Here is a 22324-nt window from a genome sequence, read left to right as displayed (position 1 = left end):
AAGAGACACTATTCAGCCAGTTTTATTTAATCTTAGTATTTTAGACCATACTAATAAAAAAATGTGGAAATGCAATTAAGCTAAGTCACAGTAGGGGGTGGGGGGTCTCTCTTTTTATTACTGCCCCATGATTATATTGGTCTCCCAGTTTCTTTTCCTAAATGTCAACCTCAAGCATTTATATGATTAAAACTTCACTTAAAAAAAAATAAGTTATCTTCAAAACCAGAAAATCTTAAAACAGAAGACTCCACTAAGGCAAACTTCACTGACCTTCTGCAGAGAGACAAAAAAAATAATAAAAATTACAAATTAGAAGCTTAAGTCCATTTGAGGTTCTTAACCATGCTATTCCACGTTTCATTAAGCCCCAAACTGACTCTTTTTTTATGTTTGGGTTTTTTCCACTTCTGCTTTGGGCTCTTTCTGTGGCCCTCCTTGTTTCATTCATTTCCTCTCAACTCATTTTCTGTGCACATCTTGGATCCCATAGTGACCAAAAGAGAAATACGTGATTTTACAGACTGAACAATTATCAACAATACTATTTTAAGAATAGAATGTTACAGACCTATGTACATATTATAAAAAAACCTATAAATTTATCCATCATGTTTAAAAAAGAAGCAAGATCCCTCTTATAGAAGTAATTGATGAGATATTCTTTATATCTTGTGGTAAAAGAAAAATTTTGCAGCTCTGTACTTGATGTTTATGCAATTTGAACAGTAATAAGTTCCCTAATAGAAGAATAGTATCAGTTTAAGAGATTAAGTTTACGTAGAATTTCATGTATAATATTGACTGTTAAAGTCAATCACTTGTGTGTGGGTCTTTGTTGGTTTGTGTGGGTTTTGTTGCTGTTGGTTTGGGTTTTTTTGGGGTTTCTTGTGGGTTGTTGTTGGTTGGTTGGTTTTTTGTTTTGTTTTGTTTTTTTACATTTTGAGCATTTTGTTTTCAAAGCCTATGGATTACTTTTTTTTTTAATATTCACTGTCCAATCCCTTTTTTTGTGTGTGCGTGTTCTTCAGCAGCTAGAAATAGAGCATTGGGGAATTTCTTACTTGTTATTGAAAAAATAAAAACTCTTCAAGCGGCTTCATGATCAATGATCTTGACTAATCTGCCTGAAAAAAACATTCCTTTGAAGATTTTACTTTTGCAATGAAAGTTTTCCACATAACACTTTAAAAAAAAAAAAAAAAAAAAATTTAAAAATAGCCAGGTTGTGTGCAACAGTGATTTAGGTGCATTTGAGGACTTATTTGTAGAAAAACGTCACTAAATTCACTCATAGTACTCGAATGTACTGGCATGAGAACCACCAGAATCAATGGCAATCAGTTTAGGAGAACTTACGCATAACAGAGTATGTCCTAAGGCAACCAAAAATATATCTGTTTGTGGTTTTTGTTGTTTTTTTTAATGTGTGGTTGGTTTGTTCTCTTTTTATTTGGGTAAATTACAAATTCCCAGTGAAGGTTTTCATAGATGTTTTAGGAAAATGAATTATTAAATAATATAACATGCATTTCTTGAAACAGATCATGCCAAACTAACAGAATATTCCATTTGGTATAAAAACCACCTTAGTGGAAACAGGAAACAAAGCAAAAAGACCAAATTCAAACTTCAGGGCTCATGATAGTCTCATTTTGTGTAAAACCCTCACCATAGTGCAAATTGTAAGGAATAACAGGATTAAGAAATAGGGCCATGAGAAGCTAAAATATGAACTGCTTGAAATAAATGCTTCTAAGGAAGTTATAAGATTGTGTGATATACAACAAAAGCCTAATACGTGTATCACCAAAAAAAGACAGATCAAAGATGATCAGTTCTGCAGATGACAAAGTTAAGAGAGACAGAGTTACAGAAATCTGTGCGACTGTGGTAATCTGACTGAAGTTATTCTGAAAATAAACTGCTGCTTGCTGTCCTCAGTGACAGAGAAAGATCAGAATGCAATGAAGAGACCTCACCGTACACTGCAGAGATATCAAAGTACTGTTGTGGTAAATACTAAAGTGTATGGCATATTTATTGAACCAAACCAACACACACATACACACACAAAATCACTTTCACTTCCCTGCCTCTGGCCAAAAGAAAAGTTAAAGAGTCATAGTTGAACAGTAAGTCCAAATCCAGCAAGCAGTAACAGTGTAAGCAGACCCTTTATGAGCCCAAATCAGCTCTGCAACTATGAAAAGCACAAGTATAGAAATTGTGTTACGATGATGTACACAGAGAATACTAAGAGGTCAGTTGTTTTGCTTTTCTGGTTGTCAATTAAATGCTAAAATAAATATGACTGTGCTATGTTTGGACTACTTTAAGGACAGAAATTGAAGGGGTCAGAAAACACAATCAATATGCCACTGTAAACAGAAAATCTAGAGACCATAATTTCCAAGGAAAGATCAACGAATTAACACATTTAATGTAACTGGAACTCTTGTTGTTCTTCCTGAATAATCAACTACATAGCAGGACTACAAAAAAAATCCCATGCTTACCTTCACAATGAAAAGTTTTTTTCTGATCTGCAGTTCTGTTTAATTATTATGAAAAATACAAATTTCTCTCTTCAGACTAATAAGGTAGAGAAAGCAAACAAACTTGTCCTCTGCAAAAGCACCACTTGCCTGTTGTTGTTACTCTGATAACCACATCAGAGATTATTTAAAAATAACCAGATTAACTAAATAAATTAGCAACATTTAAATAATGCTACTTAAGGAGTCTAAATAAGTGACAGCTTTTCAATCAAATCATATTTTTTGATAGGGAGACTTCAAATCAGAGAGCTTATTACACAAAGGTATGAAAAATGCTTCTCCTTCCACCATCCTTTCTACCAGTCTTAATCAAAGCTTGCGTGTAGAATCCTTTGTAAGATTAATTTAAATAAGGGTTAAAGCTATCCTGCAAAATTTGCAGTATAAATAAACTGGACTGCAGTATTTAATATATCGTGTTATCTTTCTGTGGCTGCTCTGATCAAAGATTGGGGATGTGATAACAGAGCCCTCAGTTTAAGATAAGCGACCCAAACCAGGACAGTGTAACATAGACACCCCTGCACAACAAAACAAGACTAGGAGGTTGTTGCAAAAGATGCATATTTAGTGCCATTTCAAGTGCTTTACCTTGTCCTACTGGCCTCTTCAGGAGGCCACAGGTAACTCATGTTACCTTTCAGCCCCATGCAGAATTCTCACCTACTCATCTCAACTGGTATTGCTTGATTACATGTTTAGTCAACTGGATTTGGTCCTAACCAGTATAAAATGTAACCTAAAGGCTAAATCTGCAAATATTTAATACTAATTTATTGCAGAAGTTTCTCAGACAAAACCACTGATTTAAATCTAAATTTAGATAAACGGGAGGACTGGAATTGCTCTAGACTCTTATGGGACACTGCAAATGCTGTTTGATTTCAGTCTTGACAAAACTGACTGGTTTTAAAATTTATTTTATGTATAGTTTTGTAGGAATCAAATTTAAATAAATATACATATATTTTTTCCAAATTAAGTTAACATTCAGTTTGGCTGCCCATGTTCATTATCACTTACAGTTTCAAGGCAACACCTGATTAAAAAAAAAAAAAAAAAAAAAAAAAAGCAATCAGCCAAACAAACAAACAAAAACGCAAAAAGGAGCAAAAGGTGGAATTGCAGGGGACAGTTTTTACAAAAAAAAAAGCAAAGATGACAAAATCTTACTTTATGAATGAATAGTATGGAGACAGAAGCAAGATAGCTCTAATGATGTAAAGCTCTAAAAATTAGGTGTTTCGCTTCTTTGACTGATTTACTTGCCTAAACAGGATTAAACCAAATTATCATGGTGTTTCTACAATCACCTAGCAACCCTTTCATGCACCCTGGAGATAAACCACTTATTAAACTAAACTACTAAATTTTTCATCCTAGAGCTACTTTTTATGGCATTTCTTGATTTTTGTTCATGTGGATACATTTTTAGAAGACCCTAAATCTTTAAAAATATTTTTAAATCAAACTCAATGGTCTGATCAACTATTACAGAGAAACTATTTAGCAAAGCAGTAGGAACATTTGGCTATTCTGAACTCTGAAAAAAAACCTTATTGGCAGTCTATTAAAAATAAAACTATAGGAAAAGGATAACATACATCCTGGAACTGTAACGGACAGTGGGAAGAATGGAGTAGTACCACACATTTTTTTCAGAATCTAATTATAGTATACACAACCTTTTACCATGTCCCCTAGAATACCACTACAGATTTTCACTGAGTATCAGAAGAAAACTGAGATTCCTTTGATGTTTTTAAATACTAGCACTACTAGCTGACAAGAAGCTTTTCATCACCTCTTCTTTCTCCTCTGTCTCTGGTTACTCTCTCATCTCCAAAAGCTTAATTTCTTCCTTCTCAAATAACACTTGCCATTCTCTGTACATAGTTATTAATAGCAGGGAGACACTTCTGTCAGAGGGAGCGGGTTAGCACAGTGATGGTAAGCGTTCTCAGTGCCTAATGCCAAGCGGGTGTCAGAAGCAGCACTGCATTTCATGATCACTGATGTCAGTCCCAAACCTTGCACCAATTTAAGTGGTTAATTCCCACTGGTCTGGTCTAATTGGTTAGGTACAGAACCAGCGTAAGAGATGGTTTTTCATCGTAGCAATGTTCCTGCCTCTAAAGCTTCTGGAAAGCTTCTGTACAAAGCTTCTCAAGTTGCTCTTGTATCCTTACCTCAACAGTAATGAAAGGGATGACAAGCTATGATGTTTGCTACACAGCAGTTACAAGGTATGTACCTTCTATTGTCATATTAGTATTTCTTACCCCTGCTTGAACTGTTTATTTCATCTCTCTGCTACAAATTGTAACAAAAAGATTTTGTTGCCTGCACACTGTCTTTAGGTGCCTGTCTAAATGTCTAGAGTAACCAATCTCGTTTGTGGCAGCTGTGACAATAGATGCTATAGCAAGAGAAACAAAAAAATCATGTTACCTTACAAGATGCTGCTGTGACAACGAATTACTTAAAGTTGATGGGGTGGGGAAAGATGAGAAAATATTTAACACAGAAAACATTATATAAGTGCTAAATATCACTTCTAAATATATTTATTTCTATTGTGAAAAACAAGGTCTAATACCAAGCAGGAAACTGAATAAAGCAGATGCTGGGAGGATACTTCTAATTTATACATGCTCTTTTCAGAATCAAGTGGTTTCATGAACAGCGTAAGACTCTAGAATTCTTTAAAACCACTGAAAATTGAGATCTAAAGCCAAGTGTATTGTCTTGTAATGCGACTACTTCAAATTTGGATTTCATATGATATTCTCTTCACAGTAACAAAAACATGCATGTAATATCCAGGAACGAAATCATCTGCACTAAATCAATCCTGGACAAAAACTAAACATGTACCGTGGCATATACTTCTATCTTGCATTTAAATTTAAGTATGTTAAGGGAATTACCTGCTTATGAAAACAGTCAAATGTACAATGGGCACTGTATAAGAAACTGTAGTAATGAGCCTCTGAGATGTCTGGGGACCATGCCTTCTAGTCACCTTCCAGAAGGCACAGATAGTGTTTTGCTGCCAACAGAACTATTACTGCACTACAATGCAGATAACTAATTATCTAAACTTCGAGATAACTGTACTCCACCTTGATTTGAAAAGAGCCATGTTAAGAATGGTACTTTGAAGACTTGAAATAACTTCTAATCAAATATGTTTTACTTAGGAAGAACTACCAGTCTGTGCAGAGAAGGTATCTTGACCAGATCATAGGAACGTAGAATAAAAGAAAAGTTTGTTCTCCATGGCCAGTTTAGTTAGTTCCATAACCTTACCAATCTTTCCCACTCTCCTTCCCCAAAAGGGCTGACAGCTCCCTACACAAGGCTGACAGCTGTGTCTCAAATCAAGGCACTTACATGTCTTTTCATCAGTTTACTTGTTTAAGCAAACGGATCTCTAAGAGATGCCAATGAAAAGAAAGATTTATTACTAAAACAGAAGCAAAAGAATGAGGTTACGAAACAATTGGAAAATGTAGATAAACTATGTTGACATGGTAGCTCTTGGTAATGGGAGGATGAAAGCCTGTCAGGCTGAGATGCAACAATCAGAAGCAAGCAGGCAATTTTTATACTTAGTATCCTTTTTATACAGAAATAAATAATCAATATAATAAACATAATATACAATTAATTAAATTAGGACGTATTTTACCAACAAATAATTAGTTAAGGAAAGAAAAAGGTTCTACCTGTGTCTGAATTGCGATCTTCATTTCTGGATGGACTAATAGTAAAAGGAAGTTTACGTTTCATGGAAGACTTTTCTTTCATCTCCTTCCCCACATCACTCCTATCCACTTTTGGAGTTTTGCTGTAGGATGCAATCTTGTCCTTGCTCTAATATAAATAAAAAGTATACTAAGTAATTTTTGCATAAAGCAGAATAGTCTTATAATGTATACAGACTGAAAAGACTGCTATGTGAGAATGTATGTGCATGTTTGTCAGTATGTGTATTACGTAGTTCATTCAAAAACTTTTATAGTAACCTTACTAAAAATAATCAACGGCATTTATTTTTCAAATTAGTATCTTCTGTGTTACTTTTACCTCCAGATACATCACTGTAGAACCTGCTGTTCACTATTAGAACCTTGACTAATAAGCAAAGGAACAACACAAACTGGACAAGAATTCACTAAATCTCAAAGACATCCCAACTTCCTTCCCTGACCATAACGTAATAATCATGTTAAAAGCACATTAAAAGCCCACACTGCAATTCTGACTGTGAAAAGTAACACAGTAACAACAACTAAAATCCCAAACAACCATCCCATCTCCACCCCCACCCCATAATCCATCCATACGAAGTCTCTATTTCAACAAGAATAATAGTGTAGTGTTTCATTTTCTAAAGCAAAATTTACTAAGAACTTAGAAACTTAGAACTTAGAAAATCAAATTCAGAAAAAATAAGGACAAGCTATTTGAATTTTTAGCTGCATAAATCTGGGATTTTTGGCTTATAAAACATACTTAAAGATAAAAAGAAAAACCTGGGTAGGCACAATATTAACTTATGTTTGATTACTTTGATAATATAGGAGGTCAAAGTAGGTAAAAGCAGCAGGTTAGTGAGAAGACTGCCTGAGAGAACCCTCTGCAGACCCCAACATTTTAGCCTACTAATCAAGACACAACATAGAAATCTAACATTTTCTTTTCATTACATGCTGCAAAAACACATTTCTGTGTCAGCTATCACAACTACACAGCTTTATATCATTCTTAAGAGATGACTGGATGAAACCACTAACAGATTCCCTTTCCAAAGGTAGAAGAGGCACATAAGCTTACCTGCCAATCAGTGAAAACAAAAGGCTGCTCCTCGCTACTTTTGAATCAGGAAGTTAAAAGATCTATTCTGACTAGAGGAAAACTAGAAAATAACTCCAAGTAAAGGTACTATTCTCAAGAGCACCCTCCCTTTATTTAAAAACAAACACAGGTAAAAGAAGTAGTTTTATTATATTATCTGAACACTGAGTTCAACCTGTTGCCAAAATGGTAGGCAGAAGTGATTACAAAAAGAACCTGTAAACAAACTCTAAAATCTTCAGTTGACATATGGTTGTACCAGGGAGATCACAAAGAAGGGATCAGTATGTCAGGAGAATTCCTGAAGTAAAAAGTGGATGCACCCAGAGAAAACCTATCTCCACTCTAATTTGGGAGCCTAAAAAACCAAACGAACAAACAAAAGAAACCAAACCCAAAACCCCAAACCAAAATGCAGAATAAAACCCACACACTAAAACCAAAACCAACCCTCCTCTAAAACCCCAAAGGAAACATCATCAACACCCCACCCCCACCTTTCCTTACTTACATGCTAGAACAAGAAAAATCTACAAATCTAAACCCCCTTAAGCCCCTGGGAGATAGTGCCTGTCGTAACACTTCTGACAGAAGATAATCCATCTAATACAACTGATCATTTGCAAATGCATCTTTAAGTTGACAAGAGGAAATCCAAACTCCATTAAGCCCATCCTGATCTCTTGCACTACACAGGACTTTTCCACTTAAACCCAACCTCACCAAGAGTGCTCTCATCCCTTATTGCAAACAATCCAATTATTTCTCATATGTACATATGTAAATTTCTCACAATTTGATAAAGTGGTATTAAAATGGTATTACTTTTTTTAGAATATTACCTTATGTTAGGTACTACGGAATAGAAAGGATCAACTCAGAATAATTTAAAGTTCCTAAGCAGGAAACATTGGTTTCAACTTGTTCTGTAGATAAAAGGCAAACTTTGTGTGGTTGGTAATCCTTAAAAATAATCACTTTTTTTTGTACTAATCAGTAAAATACATTGGTAGGTGCTCACAAAGAGATGCAAGCTGCTTAAATAATTTGATAGCTTTATGTTTGTTCTTAAATTGTATAGATGCATTATGTTAAATATTACGACTGATGCACTACTTTTTTGATAATCACTAAACATTAATTTTGTGATCATCTAATTAAGAGAAGAGAGTTCAAAATTCATACTTTCAAATAAATAAAGGTACATTGAAAATGAAAGAACAGGCTATACACAGAAACTGAAAAAATGAAAGTATTTTGTTCCTTCACTATTACATAAACAAACATCTAGCCACTACCACTGGCAGACCTTCCAACCCAAAAGATGCAATGAACAGGGTGTTTGAGAAGTTTGTACCTTCAATGACAATGTTGAAATAGAGGTGCATTTGGATACACAGACACCACCGCAACTCGGAGAGAGGAAAAAGCAAAGAGCACGGGCAAAGGAAAAATAAAATGACTACCAAATTTGAAAAATAGTCTAAATACAAACCAACACTGGATTCAGCTTCAAGTACAGAAAGGTAAGAGGAGGCAGCAAGTCCTGCAGGTTAGAACAAGCATTTTGATTTAAAGAGTGAGCATCCACTGTTCCAACTACTCCTGGTCACTCCAACAGCATGGATATCTATTTCTCAGGGTCCAAAACAAGGTTCAAAATTCAGCATGAAAAAGTCTATGCATTAATGTGATCCATGGAAGCAACCTGAAATGAAGTTGATGTCTTTTATAAAGCAACCCATAACTTAGAATATTTGTGGACTTTCTAAAGAGGTTCATTAATCTAAAGTGAAAACTGCTAATCAAATAAAACACTGAATACATAATAATGTTCACATACATAAACTATTGCTGCAAAGGGAAAGACATTACATACTCTCCTTGCCCACTACATTTAGGGAACATTTAACAGCTTTAGGCTGGAAGAGGAGACAAGTAGAAGTTATTTATCCTTCTACTAAGTATCTAATTCTATGCCAGGCAGCATAATTAAGTATCAGAATAAACTGCCCAAGGAGACTGCAGTTTCAATCAGGCAAGATATTAAAGAAAAGGTCTGGCAATCATCTGTCAAGAACCACGTACAGCTTATTCTACTCTGGGGCAAATGGATGAACTAGATCTGCGCGTCTCAACATTTAATGCGTGCCTCACTGGAGGATGGAGTAAAAAGGAAGAATTTTCTCTGTCAACAAAACCATACTAGTGTGCTATGATGAGAAACACATTTTTAATCTGTTCAACAGAAACTGTCTTGGAAGGCCAACAAACAGCAGTCTGGACAATTTTTTGATATCCCATTCCAGCTCTATTGTCTGGTACTGCTACAATCAATGCCAAAACACAAAAGGAGACAACAGAGTGCCATATAATCTAGCAGATGTACTAAGCCCTGGGAGAACAAGCATTCTTTTTCTGCCTATCAAAGATAATTACATATTGAAGCATGTTCTACATTGTATTAAAACAGCTTTGGGCACTATTGTTGGAATCTTCTAAGAAGAGAGTTAATTCTTACAAACCCCAAGTGCGTTTCTCCTTTGGACCACATGTTTATCATTTACTTCCTGAGTTCTGGCCATGTAAGTTCTAACACATAAATTCAGATATATTAAAATTTCAGTATGTTCTTGTGTTCATAAAATATCTCACACAAACACTAAATGATCTATCTGCTGTACACATTCTTACTTTTTTAAAATATTGTTTTATGCTCCCAAGATGAGCAACTGAAATAAAAACACACGTACCCTAAATCATATATGATACAAACTCAGCTTATTAACAGGAATGTTATTTCTAATTTTTTTGTTAAGATCTCAGAAGGTCTGAACATGTAGCTGATTCACACAGCTATTTACTGTTTACTAGAACAGCGCAATAAGCATTAACTTCCACTGGACAAATATGAAAGATTAAGTCACACAATAGTACTTCTACTACATTCCTCAGTCAACAGCTAACAGTACACAACCAGTAAGAGCTAAATATTGTATCAACTATTAAAGGAAACACAAATCCTACAAGCGTTTTTTTTTCTTTTATCTTAGTTTACCCATTGGAGTGGTCTTGTACCATTATAGGTTTTATTTTGAGAAAAAGAAGAGTGAGGATTTTTTTTAGGGAGTGGTCCCCTTTAACATTACTGTTCGTTTATAAGATGCACTGTTTTGTGTGAACATTATTTCACATTAAGCCTCCTCTGCCTACAATGCATCTATGAACATATAAGGGAACACCAATAACTAAACTATCTATCTTCTGTTCATTTACAGTCATAGACATTAAGCTCCATGAGTAGTTCAAAGACATTTCTGCTTCAATAACAAAGTGGCCAAAGAAGCAACCATAAGCAACTTTACACAGTAAAGTACAGAGAAAAAACAAAAAGCCAAAGCTACATGAAAAATAGAGTTAGAATGCATTTTTTGTACTATGGACCACTATACTGATCTGAATGTTGAACACTTCAGGGCCTTTCCATGCTACTAAAAAACACATGCATATCTGATGGCACAGTGAATGGTCACTCATTGGTCATACAACACTGAGAAAAGTGTGTTGACAACAGGTATTTTCCAGATTAATCCAGACACTTCCATACCAAAATGCCACTAAAGCAAAAATTTTATTTTAGCATCCTTTTTACCTGTAGCATCAGTACTTCCTTACATCAGTGACATTAGGTTAACGAACCCCTAACTTTTTCATAAGAACTTCTAATGCTTCAAAGACTATTGTTTTTAAATTAATGGCTGCAAATATTTACATATTGAGCAAAATCCTTATTTGCTTTACAGAAATTTTCACTGCTTCCTAAATAATTTCATTTTAAATTATCACTGTTAATTTGGCCTGGTCAATCTTTACTTCAGAGTTTTATGTTGTGTATGTAATACAGATCTGCCTTCACAATTTTCTGTTGTTCAAACTCAAATTTTAGTCATACCCTATTGCCTGTTGAGTTTTAAATAATTTTCTAGGCTGAATCCAAATGATTTTGACAATATTTTGCCTATTTTTTCTAATACAGGGGGAAAGATTGCAGATTATTCAAGGGCCAGCTAAACACTTCTGGCAATTACTTACCCATGTGTTAGAGAACAAATCATGTCAGTTTCTCTCAAATTTGACAAAAGCAACTAAATTATATTTATTTTGCTAAAAAAAAAAAACCTGAACACAGGAATATTAATTGCATCACTTAAATAATTCTGCAATTTTATTTAGGATCTCACATTTTCAATATTACCTATCAATTTGTATCATACAATCCCAAAATCAAATCCTACATTATTCTACATTATATGTTGTGCCAAGGTGAATAGCAAGCAAGACTGAACATAACAGTGCAGGTAGTTTATCAGCTTCCTTTTTGGTGTCCACGTAATTAGTTCACCGTTGTGATTCCATACCTATGTCCTTGGCGAAACTTCCACCTTCCCTTAGACTTTAATTTTCTAAACAATCCCGCCTTCACTGACATGTTAATCTCAAACGCTATACAAGGTAGAATGCGACACTCGTCCATATTTATAATTCCTGTACTGGTGATCAGTCTCAAAACCAAACACTTCCTTGTTACAAAAAACATCTAAGGACAAACCTTCACCCAAACCACTATGACAATGAAAGGGTTTTATGTAACCATTAAAAATAGAATGTTAATTTACTTCTTTCTAAATCAAATCAGAATTTGCTGTATTTCCTGGTGGTTAAATAAATGATACCGTGTTCATTCTTATGTTCCCTGGAAAACGTTATTTGTGTTTTCATATGAATTAATAACTTCTTTAATGTCCTGGCTAAAGAGCTATACATCTGTGTTTCAGAAGATTACTGAACTTTGCAGAGATTGCACGGTATGAGGGTTACAAGGCTCAGCAGATGTAACTGTGACTGTTATTAGCAGAGAGGGAAGAGTTTATGGGGATCAGAGGCGGGGGATAACTGCAGAGGAAGGTGTCAAGACAACCAGTGAATACTGAGCTGGCCACAAGGGTCACTCACACCCTTTGGCAGCGGTTACAGATTCAACAGCCATACTGGAAACTGGAACCATTTTTCTACAAAGGCAGCAAGAACGGGGAGAGGAGGTGAGGGGGACTCAGAGGTAGAAAGTAGAAGAAGAATGGGACCTCAAAAGTAAATTACTTATTTTGACCTTTTTTTTTAAAAAAAACCCTCAGATTGCAGAGCAATTTATACATAAAATTCAAAGCCTAGGAAGGAAATAAGTAATCTGCACTATAAAAATATGATAATCTATTTCTATACGCTCAAACCTACAAACAAAGGCATTCCAAGCAATTCAAGCCTTACCTTTACAAAAAAACCAGCAAAAACTAAAACTTAAAAAATGACAAATTCAAGTAGACCTACTATTTTTGTTTTGATGAAAGTGAACAGAAGATGAAAATTGATTTTAACCTCTGTGTTATAGATTTTTTTAATTATAAACACAAACAAAGCTTGAAAAAACTGGACATAAGTCAGTTTTCCTAGAATAAGCAGCTGTTATGTGTTCAGGATTCTTTGGTGTCAATTTTTTTTTTCCCCCAGAAATACTTAAGTGTCAAAATAATGAGCTTATAAAGCCAGAAAATATTTTATGGTTAAATAAAGAATCTAAAATATTTACAAAATTTAACTTATTTACAAGTGTGTAAATAAAAAGATAGTATTTAATACCACTAAGTTTCACTGCAATAGCTTTCCTGGTTTTGCTGCTTGTAGGCCCCAGACACCCTCTCCTCTTTCTCAGTACTGAATGAGACTTCAATTAACTTGACCATATCCCAAACAAGGACCAGAACAAAAGCCAGAAAACCCAACTTTTTTTCATCCCTTTAATAGTAAGCCGATTTCCTTTCCCCATTTTACTCTGTTATCTCCCTCTTCTTAATGAAGTAGTTCATCATAGCTAGCAGAAACAAGTACTTTTGGCTCAATTTACTGGGACCTGTAAAACAAACCAAGAAGAGACTAAAAAGTCTATAGTTTTCTATGAACGTTTTCGGAAGACAAACATTGTGAAGCACATGCTAGATCTGCTAATCTCCTGTTTTTTAATCTCTTCCTGTCCTATATCCATTAAGTGGTCTTACAGAGAACACAGACTTCAACAAACTAGTAAGCATAACCACACAAATGAACAATCTCCTTTTCCAGAGAAGATAGTTTTAAATATCATTTGGGAGACAAATGGATTCTTTCTCCTTAGGGCAATATCATTCACAATGCAGAATATTATTCTATCTTCTGTTACTCATTAGTACAACAGATAAACTTGTTTTTATTGTACAAGGGTACTAGGCAGATGAAACAGAGAACTGGGCTATTTGCAACTTCACTCCAGAAGGCTGAAAATTATATTATAGGATACTTCACATTTATAAACAATGAAGCACCCTTCAGTATTAATGGAGCTCACATATTCCTTCATTCTCCAACACTCAAAAATAGACTGCACAGGTTTTAAAGTGGACTCCGTCAGACAGGAGTTAGTCTTAACTCTTCTGCAGCATTTGGCTTCCAAGTCCTCCTAACAGAGGGAAAAGTCCCTGTGTTAGAAACTTGTGTTTGTTCATTGGCCTGTGCTGTCACAGGCTTTCAGAAATGTTTCACTTGTTTGTTACAGAGAGTAAGACACTGTAAAATTAAATAAAATATGAATCGATGTTCTTGTGAGTGTATAAAGACTTCATATGATGTAAGACATGGAAACTATGCACTAACTTATATCAAATAAACCAAACAGATGCAGTTTCCTTTTGAATCACGTTGCAAGTTACAACAAAAGCACAAATTCTGTTACCTACTTTAATTTACAGTTAAAGCCATCTAAGGTTTACTTTTTTCCTTCACCCAAAATATCAGAATACAGATTCATATTTATTTCTTCCCTCCACAGCAACAAAAATTGTGATAGAACACATGCCTTTCATTTCACTGAACTTAAATGGACACAAATATAATTTTGTTACCTTTCTTGCGGTTGTTTTTTCCACCATGGTGCTATCAGTGTCAGAATTTTCAACTTGAACTGTTTTTGTAGACCCAAATTTGGGCATTTTATAGCTGTTTAGCTAGCTGTATCTTGTATCAGTGGGTTCATCGTGTGTCTGAAAAACAAACAACCAACATGATATAGACATTACAGTGTAATTTCACGACAAACATTGTTACTGCAGATGGTAGCAAAGCTGAACAGTACTCCAAAAAAGATGACTAACAATGACACCTGACTTCAAGCATCCCACTCATCTGCAGCTCAAACCTTGGGGTGAAAACCCAAAAGATCTTACATGGCTACTACTCAGGACAGTGTCATCAGAAAACCAGCAGGTCAGTTGCTGAACTGTGTCATCCCTCTAAAATGACTCTTTGGCAGACTAACACTTTGGGTATTTATGGCTTATTGGTTCAATAGCTCACTTAATTTTATAGGTAATAAGACTGGGAGGATGCACAAGCTCATTTCTAGCAACAGCATGAAGAGAAATTAAGCTTTCTTGCCTGGAAAAATGAAATATTGTGTACCCAAAATATCATGGAAAAAAGGTCAAATCTCCATAATTTGCTATCCTTTGCAATCCTATATAGATATATAGATCTATGATAGATATACAGATTTTCTAAAGCTTAGACCTGGAACTAGAAATCTTAATTCACACTGTCTCAAAAATTAATTACATAAGCCATTGCAAAATATATATGTATATAAAGCTTTAAGAGCTCTATGGTCTTTCATTTCCAAGGTACACCAAATAAGTATTGTTACGGATTCACAGAATGGAATTTTGATTTTTCCATGCTAGTATTGATTCCACTTTTCGACTTCAAGACAAGCAAAATACTTTTTATCTTGTCGTGGTTTAACCCGGCAGACAGCTAAATACCACACACAGCCATCCCTCCACCCCCAAAGTGGGATGCGGGAGAGAATCAGAAGAAAACTCAAGAGTTAAGATAAAGACACTTTAATAGGACAGAAAAGGATGATAATAATAATAAAATATATAAAACTAGTTTTGTGCAATGCAATTGCTCAACACCCACCAACCGATGTCCAGCCAGCTCCTGAGCAGCAGCTCCCAGTGTCTATATACTGAGAATGATGACGTATGGTATGGAATATCCCTTTGGTCAGCTGGGGTCAGCTGTCCCAACTGCATCCCCTCCCAGCTTCTTGTGCACCCCCCAGCCTCCTGGCTGGCTGGACAGCACAAGCTGAAAAGTCCTTGACAGTGTAAGGACTGCTCAGCAACAACTAAAACATCAATGTGTTATCAACATCATTCACATCCTAAATCCAAACCATACCACTATACCAGCTACTAGGAAGAAAACTGATGCTATATCAGCTGAAACTAGGACAAATACAGGGAATCATAGAATCATTTAGGTTAGAAAAGACCTTTAAGATCATCAAGTCCAACCGCAATACCTACCATGCAAAGTCAGGTTGTCCTAAAAAATTACAGCAGAAGCACAGCAGAAAGCTGCTCTACACTTTCAGCACTGACAGCAATAGTCTAGTGCTTTTTAGCATTATTTATTTAGCATCTTAGAATCATAGAATCATTGCAGAAGAGACCCTCAGGATCATCGAGTCCAACCAAAACCTAACTCTAGTGCTAAACCATGTCCCTAAGAACCTAAATGCCTTTTAAGAACTTGTAAAGTTCTTGTTAAGAACTACAAAGTTCTTCCTACAAAGAAAAAGTCAAGATAAACAGGCCAAAAGATCTTGCCAACACACCAGAATTTGTACTACATAAACCACTAAGTACTATGGTAAGTGATTTAGCAATAAAAGACTGCAAACAGTGTCAACTCTAAATAACAAACAAGGAATAAAGAACTAACACTTTTCTCCATATTCTGCAGTTCAGGCAACTGCCAAGACAAGAGTAAAATGAGATGGGAATCAGCAGAGCAAACTCAGCTTGCTACAGTGCGTAAGTAAAAGACCACAGAAGAAAACATGACAGACTTTATTAGAAAGCAATCTGAATGAAATTTGTACCAAGAATTCTCATTTGACTTGAAGAAACTCATGAGCCATCATTTTCACACCTCCAAAGGTGCACTGCAGATCCTCATTCACTCTGTTGAGGTTTGTTAACAGACAAATGTGTTGTTAGGCCACTATATACCACTCCTCATAAATCCCAAAATATATTAAGAGATTTGTGGCGTAGCCAAGACTCAGAATTCACTTCCTGCTGAGGGTGAAAACCAAGAAACTGAACACAAAAACATGGCTTACAGTAGTGTCACAGGGGCAGCCCAAAAGTCAATTTAGGTAGATAATAAGCTCCAAATAGACACTATTCTAGCCAGAACTGTTTAGCAAAGAAAACCAGCCAGAGATGGGGTGTATTCAAAATTATTCAGCACTCCGACATCATTATAAAACACAGGTTCGGATACCAGTTGAAGATATTATTACTGTACAACCACATGAGAATAATAACGATCCACAGCATGCACACATTAACTTACAAAAAAACAGAGGCCTCTTTCAGTCAAGGGTATGCAGAAGAATAATCACTTGCCCAGGGTAGGCAAGTGCTCACTCAAGGATATATCCAGAAGAAAAATCACTTACCAAGGAAAAGGTGAGAGCATTCAATCCTGGAAAGTCTCCTTAGACAGCATCCCTGATCTAAGAAGAGGGCTCTGTTCACAGACCCACTGCTCCGAGAAGACCACTCAAAGGGAGTCTTCGGCAGGGGGCCCATTTTATAGCCCGGTTGGATCTGGTTGTGGTCATTACTAGCATGGTCCAGAAGCTTCTCAGCTTCTCTGGGCCTGGGCACCTCTTGGCTGAGGACCCTCTCTATTGACCGAGGGTCCCACCCCTCCTGCCCCCGCAGGGGGAGGTGAAAGTGAGCAGTCACTGTGCCCTGGGCACGGTGGGGCAGAAAAGGTGCTAAAGAGCCATCAACTGCCCTGTTGAAACCTCCAGGTCCCATGGTGGGGAAGGAGTACAACTGCCACAAGCAGGAACAGTGTCATGAGCAAAGACTCCAACAAAGTCATTTGCTGAACTCACTCGTTCGCCTGACTTGCCTCTTCCACAGAATGAAGAGCTGCTCTTCTCATGACAGTGCCTTAGGCCACGCCAAAAGTATCTTTAAAACTGGTGATGTTTTATGGGCCTTTTTCAACTTATGTGGTCACAGTCTTAGTGAGTCTTGTAGTAATTTTACGTCTCAGCAAGACCTTGTTTCAGGTGTGACACTTCTATCATTTCTTCATAGTTAAGATTTTGGGATCATTACACAGCAAATGTGTTGCTGTTACAGGAGCAGGGCCATTGTTTTGTTTTGACACAAGTAACTGACAGAGATTGTTATTTTATCTTTGGTAGATGACTTTGAGAAAAGTGTTTTGCACACTAGACCTGAAACAGAAAACCTTAATATTCAAACAAATTTCTACACACCACTCCACCCATCCACAGAATGATTTAGGTTGGAGAAGACCTTTAAGGTCATCAAGTCCAACTGTTAACCTAACACTGCCAAGTTCACCTCAAAACCATGTCGCTAAGCACCACCCCCCACAGACCTAAACTATGGGTAATTTCCTCACAGAATACTTCACTAAGATTAATTCCATTGTATGCAATAAAGTAACATCTTTCTTTCTTATTCTTCCAGAACAGGAAAGGAAAAACAAGAGGGGAAAGAAAGTTTAAAATGCTCAACCCTAAAGGCAGAAAATCAGAAACTGCTGTACTAAGGTATGCTCTTTACCTCCCTTTTCCCCACACCTGTTTTTTGGTTGGGTTTTGTTTCTGTTTGTTTGGGTTTCTTGTTTGTTTGGTTTGGTTGTTTTAACATTAACCACAAGCTTATGAAAAGCAGGAAGAGCTTCATTTGAAACTGTCTCACAATATCATGAATCTTGTCTCTACTATGATACAAGATAGAATATTGTGAAATTTCTCCTGTTCTATTCTTACCCAAGACAAAAGAAACAGTGTATTCCCTTCATTTATGTAGTGTCAGTAGGTTTTATGCAGCCCTAGTGATACAGAGAGTAATAATTCATTTTTAACGGACATCAAAGCACATGGTTATACACCTTTTCTTTTTAATTGCTTTTTGTAACAGTTGCAGGAAGAAAAAAGGTTATTTGGGCAATGGAGAGTACTCTACAATGAGTTTCCTGTAGTTTACAAAAACATTTCTTAATCCTAAAAGAAGGCATGAGTTAGTCGCTTCACAGATGACTACTGTGCTGATTACAACATACATAGAGTATTGCCATAGCAGCAAACATCTGTTTTCAAGGGTTTAGAAAGAAAACACAAGTCATAAATCTGCTTTTGCTCAGCCTCTCATACACTCTAAGTTTCATTTGCAACAATTCCCATTGTGTATATCACCATAATTACAATTCCTTTAAAAGAAATCAATGTGTGAAAGTTATCTTTATTATTTTATTCACAACACTTCTCACTGTATAGGCTGCTGTTTTCTTTCCTTTTTTGTTTTTTTTTTTTGTGCTACTTGACTCCCTGAGACTGCCACTATTCCTACTTTGCTTCTCTTCTTCTCCTGGTTTGTTATACCATTCCCTATACCCTTCTGGTACTGACTGTGAGAAGTCCAACTTCACAAGCTTCGTAAAATTTAGTAGGTTAGGCTTGGCTCCATTCCTCTTATTTGTCTCACCAGTAGGGGCTAAACCACATTAACTGAAGAAGAGTTCCTCCACAAAAGGCACAGCCTCCTCGCACGTCCTTTCAAGTCTTATTAAACAGAAATAGTTTATTTAAAAAAAAAAAAGTAGACTAAAACAAATGCAACCTACAGGTATTACACAGGAACAAGAGGATGACAAAAACATTTTCAAAATCAATTTAGAAGTGTTTTTAAATAATACAGTTAGCACAAATAATACACAAATGTAAGTAAATGAAAACAGAAAACATAGGATGTTTCAATTTTCTTCACTGCATGATCAAAACTAAGTGTGAACTAATTCAATTATTGACTCCAAGCCAATAATGTTATGAAGAGAAAACTGCTGCCGAAGATTCATATACTGGATTTTTAAAGCAAAATCATCCCAGCTCTCACACTGACACTACAGCAGTATTTCCATTAAACGTTTTATGTACCAGGTTGCTATTTCACAATCTCTTTGCTAAATACTTTTCAAATATCTATAAATGCTTCAAATATTGGAGAAAAAATACTTTTCATAAGATTTTTTTCTTATTTCATGAGATATCACTATGGTCCAGAAATGTAAGCAAACTATTCAATGCATGATCACGTAATTTATACTACAACAAAATTCTCACCCGAAGAAGTGATATTACTGACATCTTAACTTTAATCCTGTTCACCTGCAGTTCAACAGAATTTCAACACATGTTCTGAACACAGTCAACAAACATTTGTATTCCAAGTGAAAATGTAGAGCGTTAACTGGTTCTTCCAGGGAAACCTACATCTGTCTGCTCTGAGTTTCCTTCAGGGCTGTTAACGCAATTACTGGTTTATCATGCAGTCTTGATGGCATGCTTCATTATCACCAGAACTCTAAATTAAAAGTTAAACTCTTTCCATTCAAATTATTCTCCTCTGTCACAACAAACAGCTCTATCACTTTTCATCTGACAAACAGGCACAACTGTGCTTTTTCTCTAACAACCTAATTTGTTTCATGCTTTTCAATAAAAGACAGCCTGCTTCTTGCTAGGGAAACTCCTCTGCATGTAACAAAATCAGATATTCTGATTTTGTTTGGATGTCTTTCCTACACATTTATTATCATTTATGAATGCCTGTTTTTTTGAAATACTGTTTAACTTTTTTTCTCTATCATTTTTCACCTAAAGAAACTAAAAAAAAAAAAAAAAAAAAAAAGAAAAAACCACAAAACAACAACAACAAAACTATTTTCTTATTAAAGTAACAAAGACTAGGATTTTGGCAGATCTACAGGCAGTGATATAAGAAACTAGGAGTATTTTATTACAACAAAAACCAAAGTTAAAAAATCACACCTTCACTAACCATCAGAATTTCAGATATAGCTAGCTACAGAAATGTTAGCATAATAAATCTCTAATACCAACAAATTCCTCTATTAATTTGTATAAGCTTACATCTAGCACTAATGAAAGGACATGCATTCACCTATGTAAAAAAACCAGAGAATTCATGCAGTACTCCAACAGCACCACTGCCAGTGTTGTACAATACCTTTGAATGAATTCTTGCTTTTAGCCCAGTCTCATGAGACACTTAGGTCCATATGTTTGTGTTACATGCATATGTATGAGTCACTAATGACTTTCAAACCCATAGATGGATTTTCTTTCCATTTTTCTGCAAAGTTTTCAAATACATTAAGCACTCACAAATTACACACAAAAAAGTGGTAGCTGGTGGATAATAAATAATCATAACAACCTGTCACTGTTTTCCCTGAGAGAAGGTTTCACTATTAGCCACATGCCATATTGCATGTAAGAAAACTGCACATAAGATGGCCTTTATAAACCACATTCCTTCTTTTCCCATAAGTCACAGGGGAAGTTTCAACTGAAACCTACACACTCCCAGGGTCAACCAACCATAAGACATAAATCTATCAGAAATTAAGCATCACTAGTTCTGGTGCTCACAGAACTACTTGTTTCCTTTCTGGTTTATAATGCATGCTTACCTTCTTACTCCTGTATGCTTTCCTCAAAATACATATAGCAAAAAGCTACATGATGCTCAGAGAAGCTTTTCTTTGGTGTTGTAGCCCTGTTGTACAATTGAGAAGGTCAGCTGACTGCTATTACAGCAAACCAACGAGGCACAAGACTGAATTTCTATGAGAATATTAGTAGCAGGTTAATTTCCAAAAAATTGCATTTATCCTTGAGCTCTAGAACGCATTTGAACATAAATAGCAGGGGATCTAGCATAAGGCAACCTTCTCAACTACCTTTGCTCCTATGTATTTCATGTATCTTATTTAATCTGCAGAGGGGAAAGGGGAAAGGGGAAAGGGGAAAGGGGAAAGGGGAAAGGGGAAAGGGGAAAGGGGAAAGGGGAAAGGGGAAAGGGGAAAGGGGAAAGGGGAAAGGGGAAAGGGGAAAGGGGAAAGGGGAAAGGGGAAAGGGGAAAGGGGAAAGGGGAAAGGGGAAAGGGGAAAGGGGAAAGGGGAAAGGGGAAAGGGGAAAGGGGAAAGGGGAAGAAGAAAAATATCCTCTTCTTCCAACAGGGAGTTACTCCACACTGGGCAACAGTGAATCAGCTGTGCAAAATTTCTGCTATAAATATTTGACAGGAGTGCTTCAGAATGTTTTTGCTAAAATTAAACTTATGAAAATGACAGCTAAGGCTACATCTACACTAGCAAGAATTATGAAGAGCAGAGCTGTAGGGCAGAACACCTGGTAACAAAAATTCAGAATTCACACTAGTCACATTTAGCAGGTTTGCTCTGGACTAGTTCTAGTGCAGTCCCATGCACTAAACACACATAAAAGGTTGGAGCACATTTAGTGCATTCCTGAACACATCCCTGGGCTTATAACAGGAGTAATCAAAGCTCTGAAGCCACTGCATACAGCAAACTAAGCTACAGCAAGAAGAGATAGTTGCTCTAAAGGTGTATTCCTAATTCCAACTCAGACACTGATATAGGTTTCCTCTTAGTGACCTCCTCTCTCCCACCCCAAGATTTTGCATCTTCCAAGTTTATTTAGAAATGACTGATATGATCTAGATCTCAAAGCTATTAAGAGTCTATTATGGAAAGGAAAAAAAAATGGGGATGAGTATAAGAGACAGACATCTAAGAACAGCTGAACTGAGGGAAAAGCAGGCAAAAGCCAACATTACATATTCTGTTCAGAGAAAGCCACC

General features: G+C 36.0%; 1 protein-coding gene across 4 annotated transcripts in view; it reads right to left on the bottom strand.

Moving 5' to 3' along the window:
• Positions 1-22324, bottom strand: part of ANKRD12 (ankyrin repeat domain 12) — a 64243-nt gene that overhangs the window by 27532 nt on the left and 14387 nt on the right. For 2 of the 4 annotated variants that reach the window (XM_065830570.2, XM_065830571.2), the window contains exons 2-3: positions 14414-14551; positions 6293-6440 (exon numbers count right to left, since the gene is read on the bottom strand). In XM_065830570.2, coding sequence (XP_065686642.1) covers positions 6293-6440; positions 14414-14500 — 235 coding nt within the window. In that variant the 5' untranslated portion in view covers positions 14501-14551. Of the gene's footprint in view, positions 1-6292; positions 6441-14413; positions 14552-17043; positions 17064-22324 lie in introns of those variants that run through there. The other 2 variants (XM_071804243.1, XM_065830572.2) reach the window with 2 other exon arrangements.

This window comes from Patagioenas fasciata, chromosome 2 (genome assembly GCF_037038585.1).
Source record: "Patagioenas fasciata isolate bPatFas1 chromosome 2, bPatFas1.hap1, whole genome shotgun sequence".
Taxonomy (NCBI): Eukaryota; Metazoa; Chordata; class Aves; order Columbiformes; family Columbidae; genus Patagioenas; species Patagioenas fasciata.
This window is presented reverse-complemented; position numbering and strand designations above follow the sequence as displayed.